Raw genomic sequence first — 13,424 nt, forward strand, 5'->3', positions numbered from 1 at the left:
TAGCTGGAGGTCATTTTGCAGGGCTCTGGCAGTGCTCCTCCTGTCCCTCCTTGCACAAAGGCGGAGGTAGCGGTCCTGATGCTGGGTTGTTGCCCTCCTACAGCCTCCTTCACATCTCCTGATGTACTGGCCTGTCTCCTGGTAGCGCCTCCATGCTCTGGACACTACGCTGACAGACACAGCAAACCTTCTTGCCATAGCTCGCATTGATGTGCCATCCTGGATGAGCTGCACTACCTGAGCCACTTGTGTGGGTTGTAGACTCCGTCTCATGCTACCACTAGAATGAAAGCACAGTCAGCATTCAAAAGTGACCAAACCATCAGCCAGAAAGCATAGGAACTGAGAAGTGGTCTGTGGTCACCACCTGCAGAACCACTCCTTCATTGGGGATGTCTTGCTAGCTGCCTATGCTTTCCACCTGTTATCTGTTCCATTTGCACAACAGCATGTGAAATTGATTGTCAATCAGTGTTGCTACCTAAGTGGACAGTTTGATTTCACAGAAGTGAGATTGCCTTGGAGTTACATTGTGTTGTTTAAGTGTTCCCTTTATTTTTTTGAGCAGTGTATTTTCTCCTGCAAAAATGAGCTTTTAACATTATAGCCATTCTCTGGTTAATGAGGTAGTTCCTTACTCATGTATTCCATCAATTATATTCCATGGCCCTTGTAGGTTTCCTGGATGCACAGATGAATGCCTGTGTCCCAAACAGCACCTAGTGTTAGACCAGCTTCCTGTAAGCAATCAGTACAGCTAACAGTACATTTGTTATTCTAGTGCCTAATTTTTTTTTTCCTTAAACGAAAAGAGCTAAAGAGTTGAGGGCTCAACTGCCAGTAAGTGCTTCTCTGTTTTTACATAATTTATTATTTCTAAAGCACCTAAAATCAACCACGGAGCAGCTTTGAGGTTTGTCCAAAGTGCTGTGGGTGGTTCCTAGGAGCACATTATTCTGAAGAACTTCACAAGACCAGCTACTGATTAGTATTTTGTCCCCTGTCCACCTACACATTTCATTGTTGAAATCTTAGAAGTAATGTTTGTGGGCATTTCTGAGTTGGAGTTTCTGTAGAAACACATCACTTCTGATTCCAGTGTGTTTGAGGGTGACTCTTAACAAGTCTGAAGTAGGATAATTCAAAAAGAGGGAAGGTTCTCTGTAGAAGAAATGCACCCTACTCCTTTTGGAAATAAAAACTCCTGGGTTCAGTTCACTAAACAAAGCAATCCAGCAGCTTGGTTAGATTTCCAGCCAAGAAAAAAAAAAACCAGCAATTAGCTGGGCTGATCATTTTGGTGAGTCCATATAATGGCAGTTCACAGAACGTAAATTATCAAACCTTTTCCAAGAATAGCTTGTCACCATATAGATTTGTAGTAGTACATTTTGGCAAAATAGGAACAGGAGAGGACATGCTAAAAAAAAAAAGATAATATCAATTTGATTTTAGTCCTGCACAATTATTGAATCAGAAGTAGGGTGGGGAAGTGGGAAGAATTGAAGCTATGCAACAAAAGTTGAACCTTTGAAGAAAAGTGGTTTTATTTTTAATATATCTAATCTTCAACCCAACAGCAGTACTGTATAGTCAGGTCACTTGGCATTCATTTGGTTTCAGATTGCACTGAGCTCTGGCCTAGCTTTCTGCTAGGAGAAGATAGCCTCCAGGATATTTATTTGGTTTTTAGAAGAAATTCCTCTGCTTATTCTGCACCCATTCTGTGTTTTGAATGAACAGGCCTGCGTTCTTTTGTCATCAGGTCAACAAAGGGACATCTAGACCAAGCCTGCATAGGGTAACTCTTTCCAGCTTTCTACAGCCCTCTAGTTCTCCATGGCAGCCTTTGTTAAATTCAGTTCTGCACCCTCATTGAACACCTGATGCAGAAGAAGGATTGTTAAACACTTAGCACTTAGCCTACAGTGCAAAACTGCCACAAATTGTGTATGCTTGGAGGAAGTTTATTTCTGATTTTACTTTATTTTGTTTTTATTCCCCCTTGCATGGAAAAAGGGTGATGTTTGAGGGCACTCTGTTTTGACTGACCCTTCTAAGAACTATGGGGGTGCTGTTGCCATGCACGATGTAGGAAAAGGGGTATGGTGCTTCAGACATCCAGTTAGTGCATATTCTCTTCATCTATCTGCTTGCAATAAAAGGGTGTTTTTTTGCAAGCAATCTCATGTCAGCATTCAAAAGAACGTTTCTCTCATTTAGGTAATGTACATACAATCTCCCTCCCTCCCTCCCTCTCCCTCCCCCTCCCCCTCCCTCTCTTCTCTTTTTTTTATCAAGCATTCTGTTGAACTTGGTGTTGTCTATTTTGATGATGCAGATAGGTACAATTCAATGTAATTTGTTTTGTGCTCCCCGATACTTTAATAATTTGAGACATTGAGTTAAAATCTGGGAAATTCTGCTTTGTTCCTAATCTGTAGGATCCACTCCTGCCCAGTTTGGCTGCATAAGACCCAATGTGTAAAGAACTAAAAATCTAAAGTTTTACAAGGCTTATGTCATTTATAAAGATGCAGTACTTCAGACAATTGCTACTTCTCTTCCTCACCAGTTTTGATGACAGACTTCCATAATCCAATTAAATATTTCAACAGTTCTATTAGAGAACTGTTTTTAAAATACTGGTAATCTATTTTTTTAGTTGTTGATAGAAATTGTGATTGTTTTAACCAAAACCTATCCATCAAAATGCAAAAAAAAAATAGCATACAGCAATTTATTGACCTAATAACAAAATGAAATTCTGGAAGTGAATAACATTCCCATTTTTACATCAAATTCTCTGGGTATTATATAATATGACATTAATATAATGTCATATTATATATAATAATAGGTACTTTATACAGTAATTAGTTTTACTGCCAACATCTCTCTAAACTTTGTCAAAAGTGCTGATAATACTGTTAAATTAACTTTAAACAGTTTCAACAACACTTCTAACTAAAGTGGCTTATAATATTGTGAATATTGAGATTTGACTTTCATAACACATAAGCCACAGATCATTTAACCACAGTTTACTGAGGGAATAAAACTGACAGGGCTTACCCAACTTACAAATCCGTAAGTCCTGGTTTTAAAAGTATATTTATAATTTCAGTTTCTACGGCCGCCCACTCACCAATGACTGAACAATTTAGGATTAAAAACAGCATTACATTAAAAGCATTGAAAATACATTTTGCTTTAATGCAACTTATGAACCAGGCTCCTGGTTCATCTCTCAGTTCAGAAGAAGTGCTAGAACAAGTGAGAAAATAAACGAACACATCTGTTTTGTGTCAAAAGAAATAGAGAGAGATGAGGCAGGAAAGGGATTCAAACACATCAATCTTGACCTAACTTTCTAGAAGGCCTTGCTGTTAAGATTATCCCAACAAGCGTGCTTGTGCCCCAAATCTTACATGAATGAAAATCATGCCTTTAATACTAAGATTAATTTCACTGGACATTGGGAGAATGAGCTACTCTCTAAAATGGAATTCTATAAAAATAGCACTTTGAATTAAGATCTGTTATATACTGGAGAGAAAAGGATCTGGTTTGGGTGACATCTTAAGGTACGGTTTAACCATATTTAATAAATAACCACTGGCAGGATTTAGATTGTATGCTATCCTTAGACATGGTTTACAAAAAGTAATCCTGGGTTCTATCATCCTATGTGAATTGGACCCTGAATTCGTGGAAATGGTCCTTCCAAACACCAAAACTTAAGACAAGGTGGAAGCATTCAGTTTGCTTTGTAAAGCAGGTGGGGTGGACAGGTAAGGGAGGTTATCATTTCCCTCACTGACTGAAAAGGGGAAAAAATTGTTCCCACAGGCTTTCTCACCCACCAAATAAAATGGGATGGATCATTTCTCACATTCAGCCTGTGCTTTGCCACCCTAGCTTACTTACACCCAGCTGCACCGCTACTTCCCAGAGCCTTAACATGATGATAATTCCTTTATGGTTAGAATAAAAATATCTGTTAGCAACATGCAGCCCCCACATACGCCCACGGTGCCCATGGCAACAGGCAGACATGGGCAGGCAAGGATGCTGGGGGACTTAAGTTTGCACAGGCTTGGAGGGTGCCATCATCTGCTCTGAAGAAATCTAAAACTCAGGAATCCATTCTCTGCTCCTGCTTTATGCTCTGCAGGGCAGGCTCAAAGAGAATTGACTCTACTTTCCCAAGGAGTGCTCTGATTGAGCAGTGGGATGGTCCAACTTGCAATTCCCTATCCCCCTGCCTTATATTGCATGTCATCTTTGAGCATCAGCATAAGATGCTTAGCAAAGGTGAGGACCCATGCTTCTGCCTGTTGTGCAATGCCTTTGTTGACTGGCCTCCTCATGAAAACTCTAGCAAGGTGGGATGGGCAGGAAAAGGACTGTCATTTCCTTAACTGACTGAGGCCAAGCTTGGACTCTCAGTGACCGTCTTAGAAAGTAAAACAAAGCAATACTGATCTGCTGGCTACTTTTCCATCCTGGCTCTTTGGCTTATTTGAAGGGCATATTGATTTTGTTGTATGAATGAATTGTCCAGAGCTGTTGGTTCTGTAAATACCTTTCAACTATTTGTTTGTGGTCTGGGTTGTACAGTACTAAAGGAACTTAAGAAGCTACTTTAGAAGGATCAAACTATTATTCCAGCTCGGCTAATATTGACCATTTACCAACAGCAGTTGTCCAGCAGCTGTCAGTGGGGAATGCTTCCATCATCTGATGCCTGGTCTGTTCATCTGGAAATGAAGATTGCATTTGGCATCTTCCGGAGTATAATGCTAATGTTCCTTGATTGGATGAGTTCCCAATCTTGCTGCAGAAACCCCTGGGAACAAGCTGGGGTCTTATTTATGGTTGTACCAATAATCTCTGCCACATGCTGATTTATTTTCTTGGTTTGTTTCAGAGCCTCTTATGCAAATCACTCTTAAGAAATGAACTCTTTCTCAAGGGCAGGGACATCTCAAAGAATCTGAACAATCTGCCCTTTGCTTGGTGGTATGGAGTAGATCACAGCTCTGGTACTAATTTCTAGGTCTGGCTACCCACATGCTGAACCATGATGTGGACTGTTCGGGTTTGTTTACATGCATTGGGTTACACATTATCCCAAAGGTGCTTTTTCAAAAGGCAACTGGACTTTGTTTTTGCTTGAAGACATTTCGCTTCTCATCTAAGAAGCTTCTTTAGAACTGACCTAGATGATTGAGAATCTCCATAGACAATTAGCAAGCTATATGAACCAAGGTTTATAGGTTAGTAGGGGAACCTGTAACTCATATCATGATTGGTGAAAGCTGGCTGTTCGGTTCACTGGATTTGAAGGTAAAACACATGCAAATGTACAGGTGAAACTCAAAAAATTAGAATATCGTGCAAAAGTTCGTTTATTTCAGTAATGCAACTTAAAAGGTGAAACTACTATATGAGATAGACTCATTACATGCAAAGCAAGATAGTTCAAGCTGTGATTTGTCATAATTGTGATGATTATGGCTTACAGCTCATGAAAACCCCAAATCCACAATCTCAGAAAATTAGAATATTACATGCAATCAATAAAACAAGGATTGTACATAGAACAATATCGGACCTCTGAAAAGTATAAGCATGCATATGTACTCAGTACTTGGTTTGGGCCCCTTTTGCAGCAATTTCTGCCTCAATGCGGCGTGGCTATCAGCTTGTGGCACTGCTGAGGTGTTATGGAAGACCAGGATGCTTCAATAGCGGCCTTCAGCTCTTCTGCATTGTTTGGTCTCATGTCTCTCATCTTTTTCTTGGCAATGCCCCATAGATTCTCTATGGGGTACAGGTCATGCGAATTTGCTGGCCAATCAAGCACAGTAATCCCATAGTCATTGAACCAGGTTTTGGTGCTTTTGGCAATGTGGGCAGGTGCCAAGTCCTGCTGGAAAATGAAGTCAGCATCCCCATTAAGCTCATCTGTGGAAGGAAGCATGAAGTGCTCCAAAATCTCCTGGTAGACAGCTACGTTGACCCTGGACTTAATGAAGCACAGTGGACCAACACCAGCAGATGACATGGCTCCCCAAATCAACATAGACTGTGGAAACTTCACACTGGACTTCAAGCATCTTGCAGCGTGTACCTCTCCATTCTTCCTCCAGACTCTGGGTCCTTGGTTTCCAAATGAGATGCAAAAGTTGCTCTCATCAGAAAAGAGGACTTTGGACCACTGAGCAAAAGACCAGTTCTGTTTTTCTTTGGCCCAGGTAAGACGCTTCTGATGTTGTTTGTTGTTCAGGAGCGGCTTGACAAGAGGAATACGACATTTGAAGCCCATGTCCAGGATCCGTCTGTGTGTGGTGGCTCTTGATGCACTGACTCCAGCCTCAGTCCACTCCTTGTGAAAGTCCCCAACACTTTTGAATGGCCTTTTCCTGACAATCCACTCAAGGCTGCGGTCATCCCTACTGCTTGTGCACCTTTTTCTTCCACACTTTTCCCTTCCACATAACTTTCTATTAATGTGCTCTGATACAGCACTTTGGAAACATCCAACTTCTTTTGCAATTACCTTTTGAGGCTTTCCCTCCTTATGGAGGGTGTCAATGATGGTTTTCTGCACAACTGTCAGGTCAGCAGTCTTTCCCATGATTGTGATTCCTACTGAACCAGACTGAGAGACCATTTAAAGGCTCAGGAACCCTTTGCAGGTGTTATGGCTTCATTAGCTGATTAGAGTGGGACACTTTGAGCCTAGAATATTGAACCTTTTTACAATATTCTAATTTTCTGAGATTGTGGATTTGCGGTTTTCATGAGCTGTAAGCCATAATCATCTCAATTATGACAAATCACGACTTGAACTATCTTGCTTTGCATGTAATGAGTCTATCTTATATATTAGGCTCACCTTTTAAGTTGCATTACTGAAATAAAGGAACTTTTGCACGATATTCTAATTTTTCGAGTTTCACCTGTAAGCAATGGGGAATTAAGTAGGGTTCTTGACTGTGTAAAGATGGCTTCTTTCTGGCTTAACTTGTGCAAGGTCACCCTCGCTTATAAAGTGTGGAATGAATGAGCATGTATCACTTATCTTCCCTTGAACATCAGAGTCCTCATTTTGCTCATATTATAGTACATGTTGGTTCTTTTGGTCCCGTGAATTGTAGTCATTGAACAAGCCACAAAATACTAACATGGAATTCTGCTTCAGGTTTGAGTCAATCAGAAGCACTATCATCCAAGGTCTATCATTGTGAGAGTGAGGAATTTTGCTTGATTGCTGAACCCACTCAGAATGTTAAAAAATGGTGTACACATTTTCACACAATGGCTGCTTTCAAGAGAAGATGAAAATGATCCCTGCCAGCTGAAGGCACCCATTAAGTTGGCACCTACAACCACCTGATTGAATCCCTATCAGTGGTGAATGCCATCAATATGTGTATTCAGTCTTTTTGTTGGGGGTGAGTGGCTTCAATCATCTAATTGTACCTGCCGCCTTGATTTGTTTGACCAGCCCTGTGGATTTGTCTGCCTGCAGTCCCTTCTCTAGACAAGGGCAGAAAGCATGTTCCATTTCCATTTATGTGTTTTTAATTTTTTTTATAGGCAGGTGGGAACATTTCAAAGTGTTGGGATGTAGAAAATAGTCTCATTTTCTAAGAGACTTGTCGGGTCTCCATGGGCCTGACAAATTGTTGGGAGTAAAAGTGTTGCTGAAGGCATCTGCTTTGCTTTGAAGCACGTCAGCTCCCATTAAATAATATTTTTCATGAAAATAATATTTTTGTCAGAAGAAGAAAACTTCATGGCAACCCTTTCCTTCCTGATCCATATCCTGCCTATCTCCAAAATGTCTCCTGTTGCCACGAAGTTTTATGATTCCTTCTTGAAGCTTAAGCTTCCTTCCACTCTCTGTTTTTCTACAATATTTTTGTACTTGCGTAAACCTTGAGGTTTGCCTAGCTACAGATCATTTTCTTCATTCTGAAGGTGCTTTGACATAATAAGAGTCAATCCTCAAAGAGTGTTTGAGGCTAAAATAGAATTGGCTAGCTTGTGATGGTATGCTGTGGAAACCCACCCAGTATGGTTAATGCATGATTCTATGTCCTATGCAATTCCAGTGACTTAATAAACCATGTTTCAGATATGTCTCAATATAGCCAATGGATTGGCTGTTCTGTGGCAGCACCCGAGGAGCTACTGAAATCTATCTTTGTGACTCGACACACACAGAGAGACAGTGACTATCCATCCATCTATCTAATCTATCTATCTAATCTATCTATCTAATCTATCATCTATCTATCTATCTATCTATCTATCTATCTATCTATCTATCTATCTATCTATCTATCATCATCTATCTATCTATCTATCTATCTATCTATCTATCTATCTATCATTATCTATCTATTTATATCTCATTTGTCTGTAGGCCCATCTTTAGAACACAACTCTGGGCAGCTAACAACAAAACCATAAAACTAAGGGCATACATGAATTCAGTTCATGTGAAGAGTCAGTGCTTGTGCAAACCTAGAATATAGACAGTGAATGATGGTTTATTTAATAATGGGTTAGTATGTTGTGTGACAAATCAGCATGTTGCAGGAAACATTAAGAATCAGATTCAGGTAGTCCTTGATTTACAACTATAAACTGGGACCGAAACTTCTGTCACTGAGCAAAGTGGTGTTTAAATGAGTCATGCCCAATTTTACCACTTTTTTTGCTGTGGGTTGTTAAGTGAGTCACTATGGGCATTAAGCAAATCTGTCTTTTCCCATTGACTGCTTGTCAGAAGCTGCCTTGAGTCATCATGTGCAAGTAGGCAGCAATATAAATTTTCTAAATAAATAAATAAGGTCACAAATGGGGATCACATGACCCAGGACCCTGCAAATGCATGCTGGTTGCTCAGTACCTGTACTCTGATGTGATGACTGCAGGGGTGCTGTGAGGATTGAAAGCATAAGGACTGATCATAAATCACGTTTTTCAGTGCTGATGTAACTCCCAACTAAATGAATGGTTTAACAAAATAATGGTTTAACTAAATAATGCAAAGGGTAAGCCCAGGCAGCTTTGCAGATCTGGGGCACCTCATTTGAAAATCCAACTTCCTTCAAATCAAGCTAATGCTATTTTGTGGTGGGTCTCAATAGGTAATGAACTAAAGGATCATAGTGAGGATGGTCAAAGTTATAACCCTATAAGTGGCACAGTGGGAATCCTGCCATGGTTCTTCAACATCACTGTAGAGGAACTTCTCCACAAATGAGTTTCCCACAGGCTGTATTTGCACCTTACACTAAGCCACCCCTACTTGAATCTGGGTGTGACCCAACCCATCTGGTTAATCAATGGTTCCCTTTTCATATGTAAAGCCAGAAAAAACGGTTTGGTTAAATAAAGAAGACAAGAATCAATGGATGGAAATGAATCAATGAGAGAAACAACCTGGAATTAAGGAGAAACTTCCTAAGAGTTTGCCTTCAGACATTGTGGATGCCCCATCACTGGAGGTTTTTAAGAAGAGACTGGACAGCCACTTGTCTGAAATGGTATAGGGTTTCCTGCTTGAGCAGGGGCTGGACTAGAAGACCTCCAAGGTCCCTTCCAATTGTTTCTTTATTCTATTCTAAAGCTCTTTTATCTATCATGCAAACTAAATAAGTGAAATGAATCATGGAGGACCACATTGGCAAAGCAACTTTGCCTTGATTTTCTTGAAACTAAGCCTCAAAGTCTGGCTTAAGTTTGCATCTCTAACTTCCTTCTGAGTTGCCGACCAAGCACCTGAAGCTCCCCTAGCTGCAAAATGCTGGAGTCAGCATACGGAAGCAGCTGTCAAAGCAGGCTAGAAGATGGCAGGGTTGGATTTGAGGGCTACCTGCAGTGGCAGAAAGGGAGCCGGGTGTCCATGTCGATGAGGGAAACGGCTCTGGACAGAAGAAGCAGGAAAATAGTCCCTTGGCAGGGAACATTTCTAGATGGCAGAGTCATTTTCTCCAAGGCCAGCCTGGTTAGGAATTCTTGGAGCTGCACGTGAGAGAAAGTTGGAGGGCGGGGTCGAGTTCACCTGGGGGATGTTGAAGTCACTTGGAACATACTGTACGGAGTTTGGGGCTCCATCACACGTTTGAATAAGGCTCCCGCCATTCCCTCCTCCGGGAAGCAGAACGCACGGTGCAAATTCGGCAAACGCGGAGGGGAAAAGACCGGGTCCATCACCCAGCCCAGCCCAGAGGAGGGGGGCTTACTGGAGCTGGACGCAGCTAAGGGCGCAGGTGGGAGTCAGAGGCCGCACCGGCGGTAGCCGTTCCCGGCAGTGGAGTGGGCGAAGCGACACCCTCCGCCTCGTCGAAGTTGAGAGAGGCAAACCGGGGGTTCGCTGGAGGCCGGTCGCCCCTCCCTCCACCCCCCGGAGCCGGCGGCGCCCCCCCCCTCCCGGGCAGCTCTCGCGGGCTCTGCCCAGTGTCGGGATCGCTGCTCGCTCGCTCGCTCTGCAGGGGCCGCGCTCCGCCGCCCGCAGCCAGGAGCGGCTCTTCCGCGGACCCCGTTGCTCGGCGCTTGCCTCGCCCCTTCCTCCTCCTCCCGCCCCTCCCCCCCCGCTGCCAGCCGGAGCGGAGCCCGGGCGGCTCATTGCGGAGTGAAGCTGCAGCCGCGATGGCCACTACCGTGACCTGCACCCGCTTCACCGACGAGTATCAGCTTTACGAGGAAATTGGCAAGTAAGGAGCCGAGGCCGCGAGGTCCGCCCGGGGAAGTCGGGGCTCCCCTTTCCGAGCTCGAGGCAAAGCCTCCCCGAGACCGGGCAGGCGGAGGATGGGGGTGGTGGAAGGAGAGGCGAGCCCGGGACGCTGCAGCCGAGGAGGGGCGCCTGCAGCTCCCCTCCAGCCTGCCCGCAGAGCGACCGTCCGGGCCCCGCGCGGCTCGACCGAAGGCGCGGGGGGATCCTACCCGGCGCTGCGCAGCCATGACGCACGTTGCAGAGCTGCGGCCGGCGGACCCGCGAGGAGGCGAGAGGGGGGGAGCCGCGCAGCCCCCCGCCGCTCCCTTCGCCAGAGCCGCGCGCCTCCTGCGGCTTCTCCTGCGCCCTCCGTCGGAGCTGGCGCCGGGGAGAGCGCCGGAGCCGCAGCTCCCTTGCTGCAGTGGCGGCCGCCTTGCCCCCGACTGGCTCCCAGGCGGGCAGAGCGAGCACGTGGCGCCGCCGGGACTGGAGGGGGCTGCCCGACCCGCGAGGGGGGCTGCGAGGCTCTGCGCTCCGGCCCATCGGCCAAGCGTTGCCGAGGGCGGCGGTTGTTGCTGCCGCTGCTTGTTGCGCGCCGGAGCGGGGAGGGAGGGAGGGAGGCCGTGCAAGCCCTGCTGCCACCGCTTGCTGGGCTCCCTGGGCGAAGCGGGGCTGGTTGCCACTGCCTGGCAAGGGGGGGAAGAGGGGAGTTTCTGGGCTGCCCTGGGGGCGAGGAGGTAAAGCGCCTGGGAGGGAGGAGGAGGAGGAAGGGGTTAATCGTTTGCCTTCCGATCCAGCCTGGCCGGGGAGGGGCTGGGCTCAGGGAGAGCCCGGGAGCCGGGCGTATTGCGTAACGCTGGGGAGGGGTCGGGGAGTCCGCCGCTCGCCATTGGTGTGGCCGCCCTTGCTGCCTTCCAGAGGGACCGGGGAAACCGCCCGCCGGCCGAGCTCCCCTCCTGGGATTACGGAGAGATTCTGCGGGCTTTCTCCGCAACGGTTGGCGGGGGGGGGGGCTTGCCCATTTAGACCCCCCCCTCCCCGCCCTAACTTCAATATCTGCAGTTTGGCTGTGACTTCTCATTAAAGGCGGGCGCTCTGCACCTGCTCAGAGGCACTTCGGCCCGGGCCGGGGTAGAGCCGCGTGGCTCCGGAAAGCCGAAACGACCCCAGCCAGGATACTGTCCCGATCTCTGCCTTGCTCGCTTGGAGTCGAGCCAAACCAGGGTCGGGGGGTTCCGGTGTTCATCGCCTAGGCGCTGGGAGCGGTTTCCCCCAACACGTGGCCGAGGACAGTCCGACCCCTTTAATTGGGGCAGCCGGGTCCCAAAGCAGCTGCTCTCCTTCCTGCTTCCCACGCTTGCTCCTGCTTGTGGTTCCTCCGCAGCTGGCGATCACAGCCACCCTGAACGTTGAGCGGGGAGAGAGTGACGGCGAACCATCCCTTTCGCCTTTCTGCGTGTCTCCTCTTGTTCCCCCCTCTCCTCTGTATCAAGGGCAGCCCAGGGTGGAAGTCCAGTTTGTGGATCTCTTTCCAAGTCGGCTTCGCATGGTCCCAGATATGTGGAAGAGAAGAATTCCCTCCCTGTTCCTTTGTATTACTACAGTTTGAAATTCCGAGAGCCACAAGCAAGACCTTACTAGAGCCTTGGGGGAAAAGATCTGCATCACCTCCTATCCAGCCTATTGGATAGACTGGGGCTTTGAAGCTAGGGGAGCACCGCTGCTTTCAGGTTTCCTCTTCCACATCAGCCATCTCTTTAGACCTCACCCCCAGTCATTCTTTTCCCATTCTTTTAGTTGCTGCCGCCACTTCTCCTCCCCCCAGAAATGTGAATTCTCCTGGGGTGGCAAAGTCAGGTTTGTGGCTACCTAAGGCATAAAGCAAATTTCAAGGATTCCAGGGGTGGTTTAGGATGGCTGACCTCTTTGCTGTGCTGAATGAGTGTGTGTGTTAGTGTGCCTGTGTAAATGTACATTATATAATATACTGTGACAGTCTTAAAAAACAGCTACTGATATAAAAGCCATGGAAACAGACTAAGCAGTGCTTTTTTGCTGTCAATAATGGCATGGGAAAAGCAGAACAGCTGGTGTCTCAACTTGATACATTGTTAATTGTTTATTTAGTTTTTCAAGGGACCCCAGAAGCTTTGAAGTTCCCTCCCAACTTGTTGGTTTGGCTTCCCCACTAAGATCTTTAAAGGGGGAGAAATAAAAAAAAATATTTAGCATGTGTAAAATGCTTCTCTCTCCCATCCATTTCATCTCTTCCCCATTTCAATTATGATAGAACTCAGACGACTTGTGTGAGGGTGGAAGGCCAGAAGAAACGTTTGTTGGCTTAGGTGGTGTTGCAAATCATGGGTTGTGGTCATAAATAACAAGTTTTTAAAAGCTGACAGGCTGTTTTTCCAAGATCAGCCTCTGTCCGGCACACATGCTTTTCAGCAAAATGAAAGAGGAAGAATTACAACTCTGGATGCAACCCAAAGCTGTCTTTTCATATCTCCTTTATAATGCAGCATCTCTTCTCTTTTTCCTTCTGATGCTTATCTGCAGCCGTCATTTTTTTTTTTTTTTACCTGATCTAAAAGATTCCTAGAACCAAATCTAAGCAGAAGATAGGACATGGGTAAAAAAAAATCCCTTGAGATAAGATGCACCTCCCCAAATAAGAACTTTG

At 45.5% G+C, this 13,424-nt stretch overlaps 1 protein-coding gene across 30 annotated transcripts in view; it reads left to right on the plus strand.

The window, feature by feature from the left end:
• The first annotated feature begins 10,524 nt into the window (after nucleotides 1–10,524).
• CAMK2B (calcium/calmodulin dependent protein kinase II beta) overlaps nucleotides 10,525–13,424 on the plus strand; it is a 207,910-nt gene continuing 205,010 nt past the window's right edge. For 28 of the 30 annotated variants that reach the window (XM_087969681.1, XM_087969684.1, XM_087969686.1 and 25 more), the window contains exon 1: nucleotides 10,526–10,742. In XM_087969681.1, the coding sequence (XP_087825807.1) occupies nucleotides 10,678–10,742 (65 nt within the window). In that variant the 5' untranslated portion in view covers nucleotides 10,526–10,677. Of the gene's footprint in view, nucleotides 10,743–13,424 lie in introns of all 30 variants that reach the window. The other 2 variants (XM_026671386.2, XM_087969699.1) reach the window with 2 other exon arrangements.

This window comes from Notechis scutatus, chromosome 7 (genome assembly GCF_049901735.1).
Source record: "Notechis scutatus isolate UNSWTSFEM ecotype Mainland chromosome 7, rNotScu1.2, whole genome shotgun sequence".
NCBI classification, from domain to species: Eukaryota; Metazoa; Chordata; class Lepidosauria; order Squamata; family Elapidae; genus Notechis; species Notechis scutatus.